The following is a 17246-nucleotide window of genomic DNA, read 5'->3' on the forward strand; positions in this document are numbered from 1 at the left end:
CTACAAACGGCCAAAGGATGGAAATGTATAAATGATGCAAAAAAAACAAATAAACATATACATGCATAAATAAAAAACACAAGAAAGAAGTGTTGCAACCTCAGCATGTTTTGTTCCATTATTTTGTTCTGACTGCAGCATTTATTTCTTTTTGTTTGCATCATTGGGGTTTTGGCAGTGTTTTTTTTTACGACGTACTATCACGACATTCATAGTTGACCATCGAGTGTGGTCGTCTGCAGCCAGTGATGGCCAAGCGGACGTGTCATAACTAATTGACATGTTGAGTTAGGTGTGTGAACCTCCCTGGCAGAAGCTCCATCGAACCACTTAGACCAGGGGTGCCCATTAGGTAGATCCTGATCTACCGGTAGATCTAAGACACGTCCCAAGTAGATCTGAGGAGTGTCGAGAAGAAAACAGACAAACAACCATTTGTGTGTCTTTGTACATGTTAGTAATATATTTTTTGTGTTAATATACACTGCACACTAATCAGTCTCATTTTCACAAAAAAATATATTTCAAAAATAAAATAAAGCAGGTAAATCTTAAATTTGTGTGTGTGTGTATGCGTGCGCGCGCCGGTAAGGGTAGATCCCGTGAGGTTAGTTGATCAAAAAGTAGATCTTCGATCCAAAAAGTTTGGGCACCCCTGACTTAGACCGATTCACCGAATCCCTAGGGTTCGATTGAACCCAGGTTACGAACCACTGCCGTCGACGATGAAAAATTCTGTGACTTTTCCTCATGCATAACTGTGGAAAACATTGCCATCTACAGGCCAGAAAGCGCACTTGCGGCATTTTACTTTGGAAAACTGAATCGTTAATTATGGACCACTTTTTTCAGACCGTTTTTTATCATGCAAAATAATATATATATATATATATATATATATATATATATATATATATATATATATATATATATATATATATATATATATATATATATATATAGATTTTTCAAAATTACAAACAAAATATAACACGATCATAAACTGAGTCTAGCCTAATCCATCCGCTTCGCAATACAGTATATATATATATATATATATATATATATATATATATGAGAAAAGTTGATATGTTGATATACATAGCTCATAGGTTTTGTGTCGTATTAGATTTGTCGGGTGGTACGTACAAAAACATGAGACAACGTATTGACAGTCAGACATTTTATTTACCGTAAGCAATGATGCTTGATAACGATATACAAGTCTTTCAAGTATTACCCAGCAGCCATGCAGCATGGCATCGTTCAGTAAATCGGATCCTAAAAAATACATTGAAGGGAATAGAAAAAAAGGATTCAAAGCTGTTTTATTGTAATCTGAAGGACAACTGGTAATTAAGCGTGGAGACTTGCTGTGCGTGTTAACCTGAGGGAACTTCATGGAGGCATTGTGGTGGTTTGTGGTGGTTTATGGCCACACTGATATTGCTGCTGCATCAACTACCCTTTTGGTAACCTGAGTATAGGCTTTATGCAAACTTAAATATGACTGAAAAAAATAAGAATTACAACCAAGCATTATCTTCCGACATATTGTCCCCAATTAGAAATGTGAAATTATGTAACAGTCATGCCAGAGCAAGCCATCTCTCACCAGTTATTGGCATCATTGGTGAGGTATAAGACTGGCATTTCCTAATTTTACGTTTTTGCCGCAGCAAACAAATGTTACACGGCAGGGTAAACATGCTTTCGATTGACACTGAAAACTTCACAAGACGGGAAAACACTGAAAAGTAGCAGGAAACAATACCAAGATTGTCATACAAATACAAAGTGCAATTTGAGTTTTTTTTTCTTTTGTCAACCTTGGTTGGAGACCACATCCTCATCTGGATCGCATCCAAACAAACATTTATTAGACTCCCAGACTATGGGAGATTCAAGTTTCATCAGAGGACCCCCCCACACAAAAAAAAAATAATAATAATACCCCCCCCCTTTTATTCATCATCAGCATGAACTTCGATGAAGCCACAGGGGATACATTGAAAACAAAGTTAAACCTGCAAGATAAACATGTGGGTCCACATAAACCCAAGGTCACCATTAGACTAAGAGATGCTTTTTCACTCTTCTGGTATCACCGTGAATCCCAAAATTCAGCAATTACAATGAGTCCAACTAATGGCAAGGAGTAGTCACCGTGATAAAAAGGCATTTTGATTTGTGATGCAAATGCATTTTCCTTTCACTCATCTTAAATACAGTGGTGCCAACAGGCGTTATTTACAGCGCTGGCCCATCACGCCTCTTCGGCCTGGGAATAGAGGTGCGGCGAAGTCAATGCGGCCGACTGCTGGACTCCGACGTCCGTCGTTGCCGCGGGGTGCTGTGGCCATTGGTGCAGATGTTGTGACGCTTGCTTGGGCCGCCGTTGAGAATGTCTTGGATGTGCTGTACAATCAAGTTGATGGCCACTGTGGACAGAAGGTAAAGGATGAAGTGTTAAACCCTCACTAAGAATGTCAACAATTCACAATAGAGAATAACTATTGATTGTAGCTTTACCAAGGTTATCCGCTCCGCGGGGTATAATCACATCAGCATACTTTTTGGTCTAGTTCAGGTCAAGAAAACATGAAGGGTCAAAAACTGAAATGGTGTAACGGCCACGTTGATCTGGCCACATCACATACTGGTAAGCAGAACTCTTCGAAGGCCGGTTTCACAAAAGTTATGTACTGTGACAGCACTTGCTCCAGCTCCCGCCCACGCTCACCGATGTCTCGCAAAACTGGAACAGAAATTGCAGCAATCGGGAGGAAAAAAATGAAAGTGTCTACGCCAACACTGTCACGCCCAAAATTATTCATATCCTGAACACATTTTAAGGATTAAAAGTGAATCCTGAGCTGAGGCATGGCTGAAAATGAAATCGAAACGTGGCAAAAGAATGGAAGAAGTGGCATCAATGTCTTGTCTTGTCATGGCGTCACATTTATACTAGGTTGGTTTGTGTGCTTCTGAAGAGATCTCCATTCTGTTTCACACACCTCTACGAGAGAGCCGCGTGTCTGGGTCAGTGTCGACAAACAGCTTCATCTGGAATAGGTCACGGATCTCCTGCGAGTAGAACATCAGGATGCCCTCAAAGAGAACGACGTCGGCTGGATACACTGTGACAAACTCGTCCTTCCTGAAATGTGCAGGAAAGATTTCCAAACGAGCCAATTAGAGTGCTCAGAAACCTGCGTCGTTGAATTTAATGGTGGTTAACCACACAACATACTTGGCAGTGATTAAGACGCACGTGTCACACAACCAACACGTGTGCTCACCTGGAATGGGTGACAAAGTCATAAACGGGGATCTGGACAGTTTTCCCTTGCAGGATCTCCCTGAGCGTTTGCATGATCAGCTCATTGTCAAAGGCATCTAAAAGCAAGCAAAGGGCGTACCCTGGCTCAGCTTATCTTAACCCAGGCTCGGAGACACGCGGGGGGACTGGCGCGGCACGTTTGGTAAGCCCTTAGCCAACAGCTGTTTGGTTCAATCTCTGAGCAGCTGCCCCTGAGAAAGGCCTGCTGACTGCTGGGATTTGAAACCGGAAGAAGACGGTTTACGAGGAGGTGGAGACAATCCTAAAATGGAGCACATGCTTCTGCATATCATTTACCTTTCATGGTCTGAAGCGCTTGACGTCGAAGCTACATAGAATTTCCTCAACGAAATGAGTTTTATATACCTGGATGGTCAAAGTTGAACTGGCCCTTCAGTGCCTTGGCTTTCTGGTCAGGGGTCAGCACCTTGTAAAAGCTGTCCTGGCCTAGGATGGCCACCTGCCTCTGGTGATGGTCAATCTTATTTTGGCCCAGCAGCTCCATTATCTTCCCACAAACGGAGGACTGCAATTCAAGGGAAAGTTGTGGAAGTAAATTTGGTGCCAAAGTAACTTGAACCTGTACAAAAGAAATGTCGGAAAATTGTTGGCCCAAAAAATGACTTGTCAGCGTAGAAAACAAGTTTGTAGTTGGAGCCAAAGTAACTTGTAAGTGGAAAAAAACTGCGCTGCAGAAATGATAACTCGCCCCCCCATGGATTTTTTTTTTACTGCAATTTTTTTTTCTATACCTAAAAGTCAGTTTTGCTACAACCACAAGTTTATTTTAAAACATTTTAAAGAAATAATGTATTTTAAATTTCAAGCATCATAATAGCTCAATCTGTTTTAATAAAATTCTTTCCTATCCTGCACGTATCTCTTGGTGAGTGCTGACAGGACATTCTGACCGACCGAGGCTGTGCCATTGTTGGGTTCATCAAAATCAAGCCAAACAAAGGTCTTTCGTCAGGCCTACTCCGATGCTGACTGATAGGGAATTAATTTGTTTTCTTACTTCCTTTAGTAAACATTTTAAAAAGCAGATAAATTCCAAAAAGATTTCATATTTGGGTCAGCCATAGAATTTATAGATTTTCAATTACACTCACTAGCCAAATGAGAGAACATTAAAAAACTTAATTTGGTTGATACTGTCAGATGTTGTGATTCAAACCGTTTTTAATGTGATTGTAGAACGCATTTCTAAAGCTAGTTTTTTTTTTTTTACGCCATCCTCAGAGTGTGCAGGTGTACCCAACGATTTGTATTTATCGCCATTTGTAGGTGAATTGTTGCTCTGGGTACCTAACACAGACTTGATGGCAATTAATCATTTATCTGCATTGCAAATTTCAGATTCTCCCAAAAAAAGTGCCGCAGCAAGCCAGCACTCCTTTCATACAAGCAGGTTGATATTACATCATGCCATCCAAACAGCCACTGAATTCTAACTGGGCTGCATAAGTGTAATTTAAGACCAAATTAGTCTTGTGTTACTGATTGGTGTTAAGGGAGGAGCAAAAAATATATACATTTTAATATTACTGTATATTGTAGTCTGGTGCAAACAGTGCACTGATTTTGCTTTTTTTTATAACTTGTGCTTCGATTTTGTTTTCCTAGTTAGTAAGGTTGAAATTTCCATTCCAAATATCCTGGTGATGACAAGCAGCTATGTAATCATACTGGTTTTGCCAGTGTTTCTGCACAAGTCAGATGTAACCAACCAACCAACCACAATGTGCAAAATAAGGTTTATAAAGGCAGTTTCATTTTAAGTCAAGGCATCTGCCTCATCGGCAAATGCCACATATTAAATGGTCTGTCATAGGTATACAGGTTTGCTTTTTTAACAGTAGTTAATTCCATTTACCCCACAGGCAGCAAGGGGAACCCCGCAGGTTGAGTTTCTCAAATAAGATGAAAGGCGACAAAATGATCTAGTTTGGTGACATTTTGCTAAAATTGTCGCTCGTGTAACGTAATCTATAAAACGCAGCCATCGGTTAATACATAGTGGCTTATTTTAACAGAGCTAATTTGAATAGATTTTTCATTTCAACGACAATTTTGGGTTTTTTTTAAAACGTAACCTTACTTTACATATAACCTAAAACGCTTGACACCGTATTATTTGGCTGCGTGCGTTATATATATATTGATGGCAGGCTGATTACGCACGCTAAACGAGTCATCTTAAAACGAACCATAATGGGTTACAAAATGGATGGTTCCGATTATGTCAATAAAAACAAGGCGTACAAGGCGCCACGTTCACCTTCGACGAACAAAGAGACGTGGGCGCTTTGATGCGGGGGAAATCTTAACATCTCTGCAGTCGAATATGGGTCATTAGTTACCATTGTTTTTAAACTGTAATCTTCAAGTCGCGTTTGTTTCGACACGCGTTTTATAATTTTGTGACACACTATGCCACTTTATTTTAAGTAAAATATATACAAGTTGGACCATGAAAAAAATGCTTGGGACTGTTTACAAACAAAAGGATGGCTAAGAAGAACACCAGCACTGGCCATTGTCTTACATTGCCAGCGAGGCTAGCGTCTGATGGAATTTAGCCTAGCAGCAAAAACTAAAATCATGAATACCCGCCGACAAAACTGGCGAGTCGAGTCTCATGATTACTAGTTTAAGTGAACAAAACGACGACAGAAATCACCACATGGCGTTCTTTCGCGTTATGTTAAAGCGGGTGAATCCTGGGGGCGAGACAGTTCACCAGAAGAAACGCCTGTCAATCAAGTGGCACCGAAGCCACGCGGTCAACCAGCAGCCGGCAGACGCGTGAGCTGCTGTAACACGTCATTAAACGCAAAAAACGAGTGACACTTCGATAAAGTCACCCCAGCTGCTAGCAATAATGCCGACCTTTCCGCTGGCGGTGCCCCCAGAGACACCGATGAGAAAAGGTTGTCGTATTACGTCGGTATTGTCGCCTCGGTCTCGGAGGTGTGTTTCAGAGTCGCCGGCCATACTTGCAATGTGCTGCTCAGAGCTCAGGGCTGAAAGATCACCGATACAGGGCTCCTCCCATATCCCCACACGTTGTTTTATACACTCGTGAAATTTGATTTTTGGCATTTTACATGTGCTTATTTTTGCTTTTAATTATATTTAAGAATCACAAAATTGTCACGTAAAGTGTTTTAAGGGGAGTGATTTTTAATATCTAATTTTCGGGTCAGGAAATTATATCCAATCGTGTGAAACGTACAGTGACGTATATCGTATGTCCCGCCTCCAAGTTCAATTAGAACTGGGTAATGTAAATGTATAATTTATGTGATTATTATTTCAGTTTTACTCGGCATAAATGTTGTACTCAATATGTTGGAATTAGTTTACATTAAAATTTCCGATCTAAACAAAACCCCATCCAATCGTATCAGACGTACAATGACGTTTTCATTTGTCCCGCCTCCAAGTTTAATCTGCAGGGGCGAACGTAAACGTAAATTTTAAGAAAGTGTCACTGCTTTTACGCCTTTTGCAAAAATAGCCCATGGCTACTTTTGCTCCAGTGAAACATAACATGCGTTAAGTGAACACCAAGTTTTGCTCCTGCGAGTTGACAGCGCGTGCTTTGCAGTCCCAACTGAAAGCAGCCGAACCACCAAGCTAAACATGCTGCAGAGGGCGACTCCGTTGTCGGCTGCAGTACGAAGCCTCTCCTCGGGCTACGCGAACATAACGGCCCCGCTGAACTTCTGGGGTGGAAAAAGGAAGGCGAGCAAAGAAAGAAACAATGGGGAAAACGTATTCGAGCCTGCAACAGGTAATGAAATTCAACTAAAAGATCCATTTGGCTTTTAATATTGCCTTTAACATTCGGGATACATTTAATGCGCATTACTTTATGTATTTGCATTTATTTTGTTGTTTTACATCACGTGGCTTCAAACAGTAAGACTCATGCAACTCTGACTTAAACAGATCTGCATACATTACACACCACTTCTCATCTACCATCACTTGGAAAAGAAAATACTAATTCTTTCCATTTTAAAGTGATGCATATTTTTCACAGATTTAACACCAGTATCGCATTACGTGTTATTTAAGAGGTTACTACTTATTCAAGTACTGAATACAACTGATCATCAACAGGCGTGATGGCCTAAAAGTTAGCTGGCTGCTTCCTTGGAGCGTTCTGTTGTTCATTAACTCAATACCAAGGAAGAAAGACGTGTAATGATTTTAGTGAAACAGTTGTTGTTGGGCAACAATCTGGGAGGCGTTATAAGACAAAACAGTTTTAGTTCGTTGTTCCACACAATGGGAAGGAGTGTTCACATCTTCAAAAAAATCCAATGTTTCCAAGAGAACGCGTCTTAACTCCAAAACAAAATATGTCAACATGGCTTATCCGTTTGTGGGAAATGTTTGCCCATTACAGACAAACGCATGTTTACCACCCCCCCCCCAAAAAAACAAAACAACAACTGAGTATATCAGCACACAGATCTTATACATACTAAAAACTGTCAAGCCCTGTGATGGAGGAGTGATTATTTGGGCTTGCTTTTTAACCAGAGAACCTGGGCACCTTTAGTTCAGTCATTAACTCCTCAATAGACTAAAATAGACAAGAGTCAAATGTGAGTCAGTCTGGCAAGAAAAAAGATGAGTCACAGTTGGGTCATGCAAAAGGGGTGTGATCCCACCACCAGTTAATCTACAAGAGAATGGCTGAAAGAAAAAAAAAGGAGCGGGAATCAATGTGTCGCAATTGGACAAAGTCCAGACCTCATTCTGATGAAATGCTGTGGCGGTACCTTGAATGACGTGTGCAAAACTCAATGAACAAAAGAAATGTAATTTCAAGAAGAGGGGGTCAAGATATATCCACTGTGATATGACGGACCGATAACACCAGAGTGAAAATAATTACCTGTACTTCAAGTTATTGAATCATTGGGCGTGCTGCCTCGGAATTTCTTATAGCGGTTAAATAAAGCCGTGTGTTGTTCAGCAAAAATTCTTTTCCGATTATAAGATCGAGATGATTTGTATTGACCTAAGTACTGAACTTTGCCCGCAACGGTTGAATCGAGGCAACCGGACATTTCTTGTTTGTTCAGTCTTCAACAAACAAGAAAAATTCCGGTTGCCTCGATTCCCCGCTAGCAGTTTACCATGACCTGGATTAACGACAGTCTACACAGACAATTGAACTTTGTGTTCAACTTACTTTATTTTGCAGGGCGCGTCTTGTGCACGTTGGAGCCATGTGGTTCCACAGAGGTAGGCCAAGCTGTCGAGGCGGCCAAGTCAGCCTTTGGTTCTTGGAGTAAAATGTCTGGGATGGAGAGAGCAAGGGTGATGATAGAAGCTGCTCACACCATTGAGGTGTGTTTCATTTTTTTGTTCCTTACCTTCACTGCAGTCTAGACGTCTTTTCACTCACTCACTCCCAAAGACGTTTTTAAACGTCTTTTCAGACTTGGTCTAGAATTGGCTGGTACTGAATGAGTTTTAAATGACAGATTAATGAATAATGGGACTACATAAATTGTTATTCTGTTCTAATTATATAGTGTCCTGTTGGCTGGGATGTCTGTTTATTTTATTTTTTTACCTTAAGGTTAAGCAGCTGTGGTTGTTTGAAAGTGCTCTATAAATAAAGCTGAGTTGAGCTTCTGCCTGTAAGGCTGCATTTGACCTCTTATTTTGCTCGTCATGCACAGAAAAGGAGAGAGGAGATTGCCGAAATGGAAGTAGTAAACAATGGGAAATCCATCACAGAGGCCCGTCTGGACGTGGACTCAGCCCGATTGTGTATCGAGTACTATGCGGGACTGTCCAGCACCCTTTCGGGTTTGTACACCACAACGTGGGAGTTCAACCACTTTAAGAGAGACAAAAAACACGACATGCTGCCCTTTCACATCTATATTTCTCAATACAGTTTAGTAACAAAGTCAAATTGTTCAAATGAGTGCGTTTCGGTTGTCTTGTTTTGAATTTGCCCAGGCCAGCATGTGCAGTTGCCAGGTGGATCTTTCGCCTACACACGTAGGGAGCCTTTGGGCGTATGTGTCGGCATCGGTGCTTGGAATTACCCTTTCCAGATTGCTGCCTGGAAATCGGCCCCAGCACTGGCCTGTGGTATGGGATTTTCTTTCCCCAAAACACTCTGCCCCGAAAATATATTTGACCAATAAATGACACTGTAGCTAGATGATGCAGTGAAGTGGAACCGCAAAGGTTGGACACGCAATCCTTTCCAACAGGGCCCAACCCATAAACCCCTTTGTTACCCCTTGTCGCTCAAAACAAGCAACATTTTGATTGACTTTGTCATGTAGGAGTGTAAAAATAAGTTCAAAGTAACAATCCCAACCAAAAGAAGACTGTCTTTGTTCTGATAACGATGTATTGTGACGCCTGTTTTGCCGCTGTTAATATGAGTGCCCATATTTTTCCGAACTTCCTATGTGTACTCGTCTCTTCTCTCAATCTCCTTTTAACATCAGTTGTTGAGTTCACTCTTTTATGAAAATAGGATAAAAATACATAATTCAGAGAATTCTGAATTGTACATCCTCGGGGACTTTGTCTTATATTGCAGACATAGCCCATGTCAATCATTTTTTTTCTCTCTTGCGTTTCATGAATCAGGCAACACAATGGTGTTCAAGCCATCCCCGGTGACACCTGTGACAGCGGTCATGTTGGCAGAGATCTTTGCTGAAGCAGGAGCTCCAGAGGGACTCCTCAACGTGGTGCAGGGGGGGCAGGAGACAGGAAGTTTACTCTGCCACCACCCTGACGTGGCAAAGGTCTCCTTCACTGGGAGTGTGACAACTGGACAGAAAGTGAGTTTAAAATTATAGACTGTGTGGTATTTGTGTGTGTGTGTGGGGGGAGGGGGGGTCTGTCCCTCAAGGACTTGATAGTTAGGATAAAAAGAAAATAATGGAAATCGGGTCTACGGGAAGTAGGACTGGATTTGATAAACGCGAGTCAGTTTCCTCAGCACTGTTCGTGTGCATGCCTGTCAAATAATTTCGTGCATGTGCGCACACAGAAAGAACATCATTGCCCTAAAACTAGCATTCACACATAATTTAGAGTCTTCTATCCATTTAAAATGCATGTTTTAGGAATATAGGAGGACATGAGAGTCCCTGGACAAAAACCAGGGAAGCATAGAGGAGAAGGTGTCAAGGCACTTGCCGCGTTCCGAGGAAGAGGCAATCATCTGCCCCACCGTGCTACCTCACTCCTACGGTTTTAAAAAATGTGCACACTGTGATGTTCCTTCATCCTTCCTCCTTCATGTGCAGACACACACAACAAAGTGAAATCACTCGAAAAACTGCCCAAAAACTACATTTTATATACTCTGTGTGGATCCTTCCCAATATACCGGTATATATATTTTTTTACCTAAATAGAATCATTAAATAGGCGGCCCGTTGGTCCAGTGGTTTGCGCATCGACGTCACAGTGCAGAGGCTGTGGGTTCGATCCTGGCTCCGGATCGAACCCAGAGTTTGCATGTTCTTCCCGGGCCGGCGTGGCTTTTTTCCGGGTACTCCGTTTTCCTCCCACATTCCAAAAACATGAATGGCAGGCTGATTGAACACTCAAAAAATTGGCCCTAGGTGTGAGCGTGAGTGCAGATGGTTGTTCGTCTCTGTATGTCCTAAAATTGGCTGGCAACCAGTTCCGGGTGTCCGCCGCCTACTGCCCGAAGAGGGCTGGGATAGGCTCCAGCATGCCCCATGACCCTTGTGAGGATAAAACGGATCTGAAAATGGATGGATGGATGGATGGATGGATGGATGGGATAGAATCATTAAATTCTACTAAAAGTGCAATGTACTTGACATTCTGAGCAGGAATGTTGCACTGTGGGATTTCACTCTTGCTACTAGAAGTTATGGAACATGTCAGCTTACCGCCACCATGTGACAATTGAACTCGATTTGAAATAACCAATGGCTATTTTATTGTGTGATTCCACAGATAATGGAAATGGCATCCAAAGGGATCAAACCAGTGACATTAGAGCTTGGTGGGAAATCCCCACTGCTCATATTTGAGGACAGTGACATTGAGAACGCTGTACGGGGCGCTCTAATGGCCAACTTCCTTTCTCAAGGCCAGGTAGAATGGACTTCCCTTCAAGTCATACCACGAAATGAAACTACAAAGTCATGTCAGTTTGTGCTTGTGCGACATCACAGGTTTGTAGCAATGGCACAAGAGTTTTTGTCCAGAAGGAAATTCTGCATGAATTTGTGGATGAAGTTGTCAAAAGGACCCAGGCCATTGAAATTGGCGACCCGCTATTGGAGACTACCAAAATGGGAGCACTGGTCAGCCGGCCACATCTTGACAAAGTCCTCGCCTTTGTGGAACAGGCGAAAAAGGAGGTATGACTGAAGAGTGTCGTTTAGCGAATTGTGACAACTAGCAAAAATTCAATGAGTCATCACAAAAGGGGAAAAAAAACGTTTTTTTCCCCTTTTGTCATTTATATTCACATTAATAATAGAAATCAATCTACAGGTTGGCCATCACATCATATTCCTTTAGCAAGCTTGATTTGTTCATTTTAAGTGTTGCAATTAAACAGCAAATGTAAAGATTACTAAATTTCACCTTGACTAAACCTTATACGCCATATAAAAATATCAAGACATGAGCCCTTTTCGATTTCAAAATGAAAAAAAAAAACTAAGAGACTGACTCACAACTTCATTTATCCCAAGTGTTTGATGGGATCTAGTGCAAATTCTTTCTCCAAACTCATCCAACTCATCCAATCTAATATTGGTTTCCTTCAATTTCATTTATATTTCAAAACATCTTTCTAGGGGGCCACTGTATTGTGTGGGGGTGAAGCCTTCGTCCCTTCAGACGCTAAACTCAGACATGGATACTACATGACGCCATGCGTTCTGGGTAAGATTGTCTGTTTACCCCCCCCACCCCCCTCCCAGTCATATTTAGGTTTCAAATGGGATGTTATTAGTTGTTGTTTTTTTGTCCACATTCTCATCCGTGCCGTTTTCCCACTAGCCAACTGCAGAGATGACATGACCTGCGTAAAGGAGGAGATCTTTGGTCCCGTCATGTCTGTGTTGTCATTCAACACAGAAAAGGAGGTGCTGCAGCGAGCCAATGACACCACAATGGGATTAGCTGCAGGAGTTTTCACTAGGTTAGGATTGGACGCTGCATATGGGGACAAAAATGGCCGACAGGATCGATCTCTTCACCAACAACGCAACAGCTACAATTTTCTATCCATCCATCTATTTTGTCATCCGTTTATCCTCACAAGGGCCGTGGGCCTGCCGGACCCTGTCCCAGCTGTCTTCAGGCAGTAGGCGGTGGACACCCTGAACACATTAACAAACAATCATTCACACTCAAAAACACTCTTAGAGACAATTTAGTGTTCCATTAACCTGCCACGCATGTTTTGGGAATGTGGGAGGAAACCGGAGTACCCGGAGAAAACCCATGCAAGGCACGGGGAGAACATGCAAACTCCACACAGAAAAGCCGGAGCCAGAACCGAACCCTGAAACTCTGCATTATGAGGCCGACTTGCAAACCAATCAACCACTGCGCCGCCCTGCTACGATCTTAATAGATAAAATGAGATCAAGGTGAAACCAACCCCCCAAAAAAGCAAAATAATGGGCCGCAAACCCAGAACCCACAATTGAGGGTGGCTTTGTATACATAATAATTGACCAAAAGTGTGCACCACAACCAGATAACAAGTTGACCAGACTTTTAGTATCACACACTCTTTTAAATATTGTCACTTGTGTATTCAGGGATGTGCAGCGTGCCCACCGTGTGGTTGAACAACTCAAAGCTGGTTCCTGTTTCATCAACAACTACAATATCACTCCTGTGGAGGTTCCATTTGGAGGCTTTAAAATGTCAGGTATTTTATGCTCTGAATCACCATGTTTTTCCCAAAAACCACCACCACCTTTATGTCTTAAAAAAAAAATCTTGGTAGTACACTCTTGACGAAATTCCCTGTCTTGACCAGGCATAGGGCGGGAGAATGGCCAGGTGACAATTGAACACTACTCGCAGCTGAAGACGGTGTACGTGGAGATGGGGGATGTTGACAGCCTCTTCTAGGAAAGGCCAACCAGCAGGAAGTAGTGGAACGCTGACTGAAGTAAAATGACACATCACTCAGGGGACGCCCATGCTTCCTCTACGCGTTGACTGATTGTTAAGTGAGCCATCAAACAGTTTTGCACTCCCTGAGACATATTTGTGGTAGACTATACAAAGTGCCCTCTGAAATATTTGGATGACTGATAAATACTGTTGCAAATGTGAAGTTAGGTTTTCAGTATTATGGACTGATTTTTATTTTTGCAATGTTAATTTGCTCACATAATTTGTGCCGTGTGCCTTTTTGCAGATTGGCTTTTATTTTTATGCACAAAAAAAAACCCGAATCCATCTTTTTATTAGGATATTATTTATTGAACGCTCACTGAAAAATTAATTTAAGAACACGCAAATTCACATAGTTTGCTTTAAACTGTATGCTGCTCCAATTACAAATGTCACATTGGCTGCCTTGTGAGCAGTAAAACACGGAAACGTCATGAAATTAAATAATGTGATGTGAGATTACAATCGATGGTGTTCAATGTTAGTAAAAGGAGGAACAGTACATTTGTGACTACTATGCTGATTATCGTTTTGGTAAAGTCTTAAAGTCTTCTCTTTCTTGTCTCGTTTTTGGCTGGTGCCTTTCTCTAAAATAGACACAACGGTAAGTATAACATTCCTGTCTGTGCTTTATGTGACTGTGCTTTGAATGCAGCATACCTTGACCACAAGTTTTGTGGGTTTCTTGAACCATGCTGACTCTGTACGAAGCCACATTTAGATTGAATCACTTTATATAGACGTCAGATCTCAAATGACAGCAGCAGCTCAACTTACCATCTTCAGGGCACTGCTCATCATCAGCATACACCATCTTGTCAGGGCCCTGTAATGCAAAATGGAGTTAGGGAGGTATGGTACTTTAATCTTGTGCTTCAGTTTGGAATTTCCTGTCAGCCAGTTCAGGGTGTACTGCCCGAAGACAGCTGGGATAGGCTCCAGCATGCCCCGCGACCCCTTCCCACAATGAAAATTCAACTGTTGGCGTTATTTTCAGTTTGCGATCTTAACTGCAATAAACATTTTAGATTGTCAAAGTAAATTCAACATTTTAAGGATGTGTATTGTCAAGTAATTTATCACCGGTGTAACTTGAACACTAATATTTCAATTGGAAAAGGCGTATGAATGACAAGGCAGATTGAGTAGTAGTAGCTGCATTTAAATGACTCTACCTTGTCGGGTTCTTTCCCTGAAGTGATAATCGGCTTGGTGTCCTTCAGATGATTTTCATCTTGAAGCTTCTGTAGCCGACTTCTCTCAGCAGACATTCGCACTTGAAAGGTATGGAAAGCCGTCTGGACATCACCCACCGTGAAGTGCACGGCCGTGCCTTCAAACCACAGGCTGTCGCATGTGCCCTCCTTGAAGCCTGGTGGCTCATATTCCGCTGGAGTGACTTGGGAAGAACAAGAGCATAGGATGTTTTCGATATGAACAATCATTGATACTCAATTGGTTTGGCTCAGATGTTTGTGGTGGCTCACTGTCATCATAGTAGTAGAGCTTCATGCTCAGGTGGATATTTGTGGGAAGGACGTCAAGGTTCTGCATGAGCAGGAATAACTTCCTGATCAGCAGCACGCTCGCTCTCTTGGTTTCTTCCAACGCGACCTTCAATTCACCACCATTGTTCCTGTGATTCCACAATGGTTATTTCACCATCAACTCATTCGAGTTCGAACAAGACCAGCAAAAACAACAGAGTGTCCTTCCAAACCTAAGTATATCCATCTCTGGACCTGACTCTGTGTACTTGAACTTGAAACTGTAGGACTCAATAATGCGCTTGAAAACAGAGAGACCACTTGTTTATTTTCGGTTATCCTTAAATGCTTGACAAGCTTGAAATAAAGATTTCAGTATTGAGAGAACTTACATTGGGTTCAGCAGGATTGGTGTACAGCTAGAAGGCACAACAAAACTGCGCTCAGTGGCAGTTATTTGGTGTTTTAGCTGTATTTTCTGTCTTCACTTAATTGAGTTACTTACCCCGATGAACACAATCTGTAGCTGTTACGAGGAGAACATTTTTTAAAAATCGGGCAAGATGGGATATGTGAATTTAAAAAAATTGGTAAAATATTCATATACGTACATATTGTTTCTCCAATGCATCAAAACAGCCAATCAGCCTGTTTAAAAAAAGAAATTAAAATGGAAATGATCATTTATTAATTTCAAGCATATATTGATCATGCCAGCTATGGCAGAAGGTACAACAAATCCGCATATCCACCTTTTTCCATTAATACGACTACAACAAAGTAAATCATGACTTCCTGCCTGCTTTGTGTTCCGTTAAACAGGCCCAGATTTCACAGAGTAAGTATTTGTGTTTGGTGTTATGCCATATTTGTTTCCTTATGTAAAATATCGGCCTTGGCTTAAAGGCTGTGCCGCACTGAACAAGAGCATTACCATTAAATAAAGTCATAAAAAATGTTGTCTGTTTTGTATCAGAAAGGTAGAACTTATTGTGAGCACCATTTGACAACTTTGCTGCCTCCAGTCCTGCAGTCTTGCCGCAAAATCTTAATGCATAAATCTGTTGAAAACATAGTCAAAGGTTGGTTGTACTGTACTGTTAATGATGTATGGTTTAATATTCACATTTCTATTGTATGTGTGAATTCATTGAGTCTCTAAAGTTAGCTGTACTGTTGGTGACCACCTTCCAAATATCTTGAGCAGTAGGCATCTTCAGGAAAAATGCCTCTGAGGTAGGTGATGGAGGACACAGCCACAGCCATCATCCTCTTGACGAAGACAAGGGACCCCTGCTTGTTATCGAGGTCGTTGGGAAATAATCCAGTCCACTTTGAAAGTTGAGAGCACACGTTTGATTACCAAGGAATGAAAGTTCAGAAAACCCGTTTGATTACCAACGAAGGAATTCATAATGTAGTACGAGCCACAAGATGGCGCAGTGACACTAAATACACGTACACGGGTTTTAATACTGTATAGTGGGCTTCGATATATAGTAACATCTTAGGTCTACTTTACACCGTATGCTGATTCAAATCTGATTAAAATTTAACCGAGAAGTTGAGTAATATCTTATTCCCATACCTCGGCAGTATCCGCCTTCTTCTTGATGCCCGTTACAGCTGCCATTTTTGTTGTAAAAAATTTCGGCCAGGTGTTGCTAAAGCTAATTAGCTGTCGCCTACGATTATTAATTGTTTCTTCTTGTTGTTAAACGAGACCAATATTGGCTACTGTCTATATGAAAAAAATCACGACACACTGTCAGTTTATGCTTAAAATAGCTTCAGTGATCAAGGTGAGCGAAGTTTAATATCGATTAGCAGCAGCTAAATTTACGGATTGGCTGTTGCATTCACCAGTAGAAGAAACCGCAAAAGCTAATTGGGTCCCCACCTCTGTGCTCTGCTAGAGTTAATTTAGGCCTATTGTCATTGAGGAATTAAATTGTCTCAAAGCACTTTCAACCCAGAGGTCACCGAAAACTCACAGCTGAATTGTGACTTTATTAAATTCGTAACTTTTTTTGTTCAACAATTTAAATATATAGATCACTGAACAGCTGTATTAACTACAAGAAAAAGCTTCCTACTATTGTCTTCATATTTTTTTATGTGGTGTTAACTACTAAACCTATGTATGAGGAAACCAGTGGATATTCACGTCTTTCAGTCATAATGAAACAAAAAGCTTGGGAAAAAAAACATTTGCCTTGTGA

The 17246-nt window shown here is 41.4% G+C and overlaps 3 protein-coding genes across 3 annotated transcripts; 1 reads left to right on the plus strand and 2 right to left on the minus strand.

Moving 5' to 3' along the window:
- Positions 1-1168: 1168 nt before the first annotated feature.
- On the minus strand, positions 1169-6402 carry uck2b (uridine-cytidine kinase 2b). The gene is made up of 7 exons (XM_052088818.1): positions 6236-6402; positions 3710-3869; positions 3303-3399; positions 3018-3160; positions 2661-2758; positions 2533-2581; positions 1169-2441 (listed from the first exon to the last, which is right to left on the minus strand). Exons 1-7 carry the CDS (start codon positions 6338-6340, stop codon positions 2305-2307), a joined length of 789 nt encoding a protein of 262 aa, XP_051944778.1. The 5' UTR covers positions 6341-6402; the 3' UTR covers positions 1169-2304.
- Positions 6403-6779: 377 nt separating this feature from the next.
- Positions 6780-13792, plus strand: aldh9a1b (aldehyde dehydrogenase 9 family, member A1b). The gene is made up of 11 exons (XM_052088809.1): positions 6780-7142; positions 8571-8716; positions 9055-9184; positions 9341-9475; positions 9989-10185; positions 11342-11482; positions 11563-11751; positions 12196-12283; positions 12401-12542; positions 13171-13283; positions 13395-13792. The coding sequence occupies exons 1-11, from the start codon at positions 6992-6994 to the stop codon at positions 13487-13489; spliced, it is 1527 nt and encodes a 508-aa protein (XP_051944769.1). The 5' UTR covers positions 6780-6991; the 3' UTR covers positions 13490-13792.
- Positions 13724-17186, minus strand: zte38 (zebrafish testis-expressed 38). Its single transcript, XM_052088817.1, has 12 exons — positions 16613-17186; positions 16212-16356; positions 16025-16085; positions 15636-15672; positions 15530-15550; positions 15417-15443; positions 15258-15325; positions 15025-15173; positions 14713-14936; positions 14315-14363; positions 14198-14238; positions 13724-14124 (listed from the first exon to the last, which is right to left on the minus strand). The coding sequence occupies exons 1-12, from the start codon at positions 16655-16657 to the stop codon at positions 14080-14082; spliced, it is 912 nt and encodes a 303-aa protein (XP_051944777.1). The 5' UTR covers positions 16658-17186; the 3' UTR covers positions 13724-14079.
- Positions 17187-17246: the final 60 nt, after the last annotated feature.

This window comes from Hippocampus zosterae, chromosome 15 (genome assembly GCF_025434085.1).
Source record: "Hippocampus zosterae strain Florida chromosome 15, ASM2543408v3, whole genome shotgun sequence".
NCBI classification, from domain to species: Eukaryota; Metazoa; Chordata; class Actinopteri; order Syngnathiformes; family Syngnathidae; genus Hippocampus; species Hippocampus zosterae.

Coding starts and splice junctions, on each gene's coding strand:
- zte38 (XM_052088817.1), bottom strand. CDS start 16,657: ATGGCAGCTGTAACGGGCATCAAGAAGAAGGCGGATACTGCCGAG. Junction 15,174..15,257: donor CCAGAGATGGATATACTTAG/GTTTGGAAGGAC, acceptor GTGGAATCACAG/GAACAATGGTGGTGAATTGA. Junction 14,937..15,024: donor GCTCTACTACTATGATGACA/GTGAGCCACCAC, acceptor GTTCTTCCCAAG/TCACTCCAGCGGAATATGAG.
- uck2b (XM_052088818.1), bottom strand. CDS start 6,340: ATGGCCGGCGACTCTGAAACACACCTCCGAGACCGAGGCGACAATACC. Junction 3,400..3,709: donor GTTCAACTTTGACCATCCAG/GTATATAAAACT, acceptor GCTTGCTTTTAG/ATGCCTTTGACAATGAGCTG. Junction 2,442..2,532: donor CCGCGGAGCGGATAACCTTG/GTAAAGCTACAA, acceptor TTCTGTCCACAG/TGGCCATCAACTTGATTGTA.
- aldh9a1b (XM_052088809.1), top strand. CDS start 6,992: ATGCTGCAGAGGGCGACTCCGTTGTCGGCTGCAGTACGAAGCCTCTCC. Junction 9,185..9,340: donor ACTGTCCAGCACCCTTTCGG/GTTTGTACACCA, acceptor GAATTTGCCCAG/GCCAGCATGTGCAGTTGCCA. Junction 12,543..13,170: donor GCTGCAGGAGTTTTCACTAG/GTTAGGATTGGA, acceptor TTGTGTATTCAG/GGATGTGCAGCGTGCCCACC.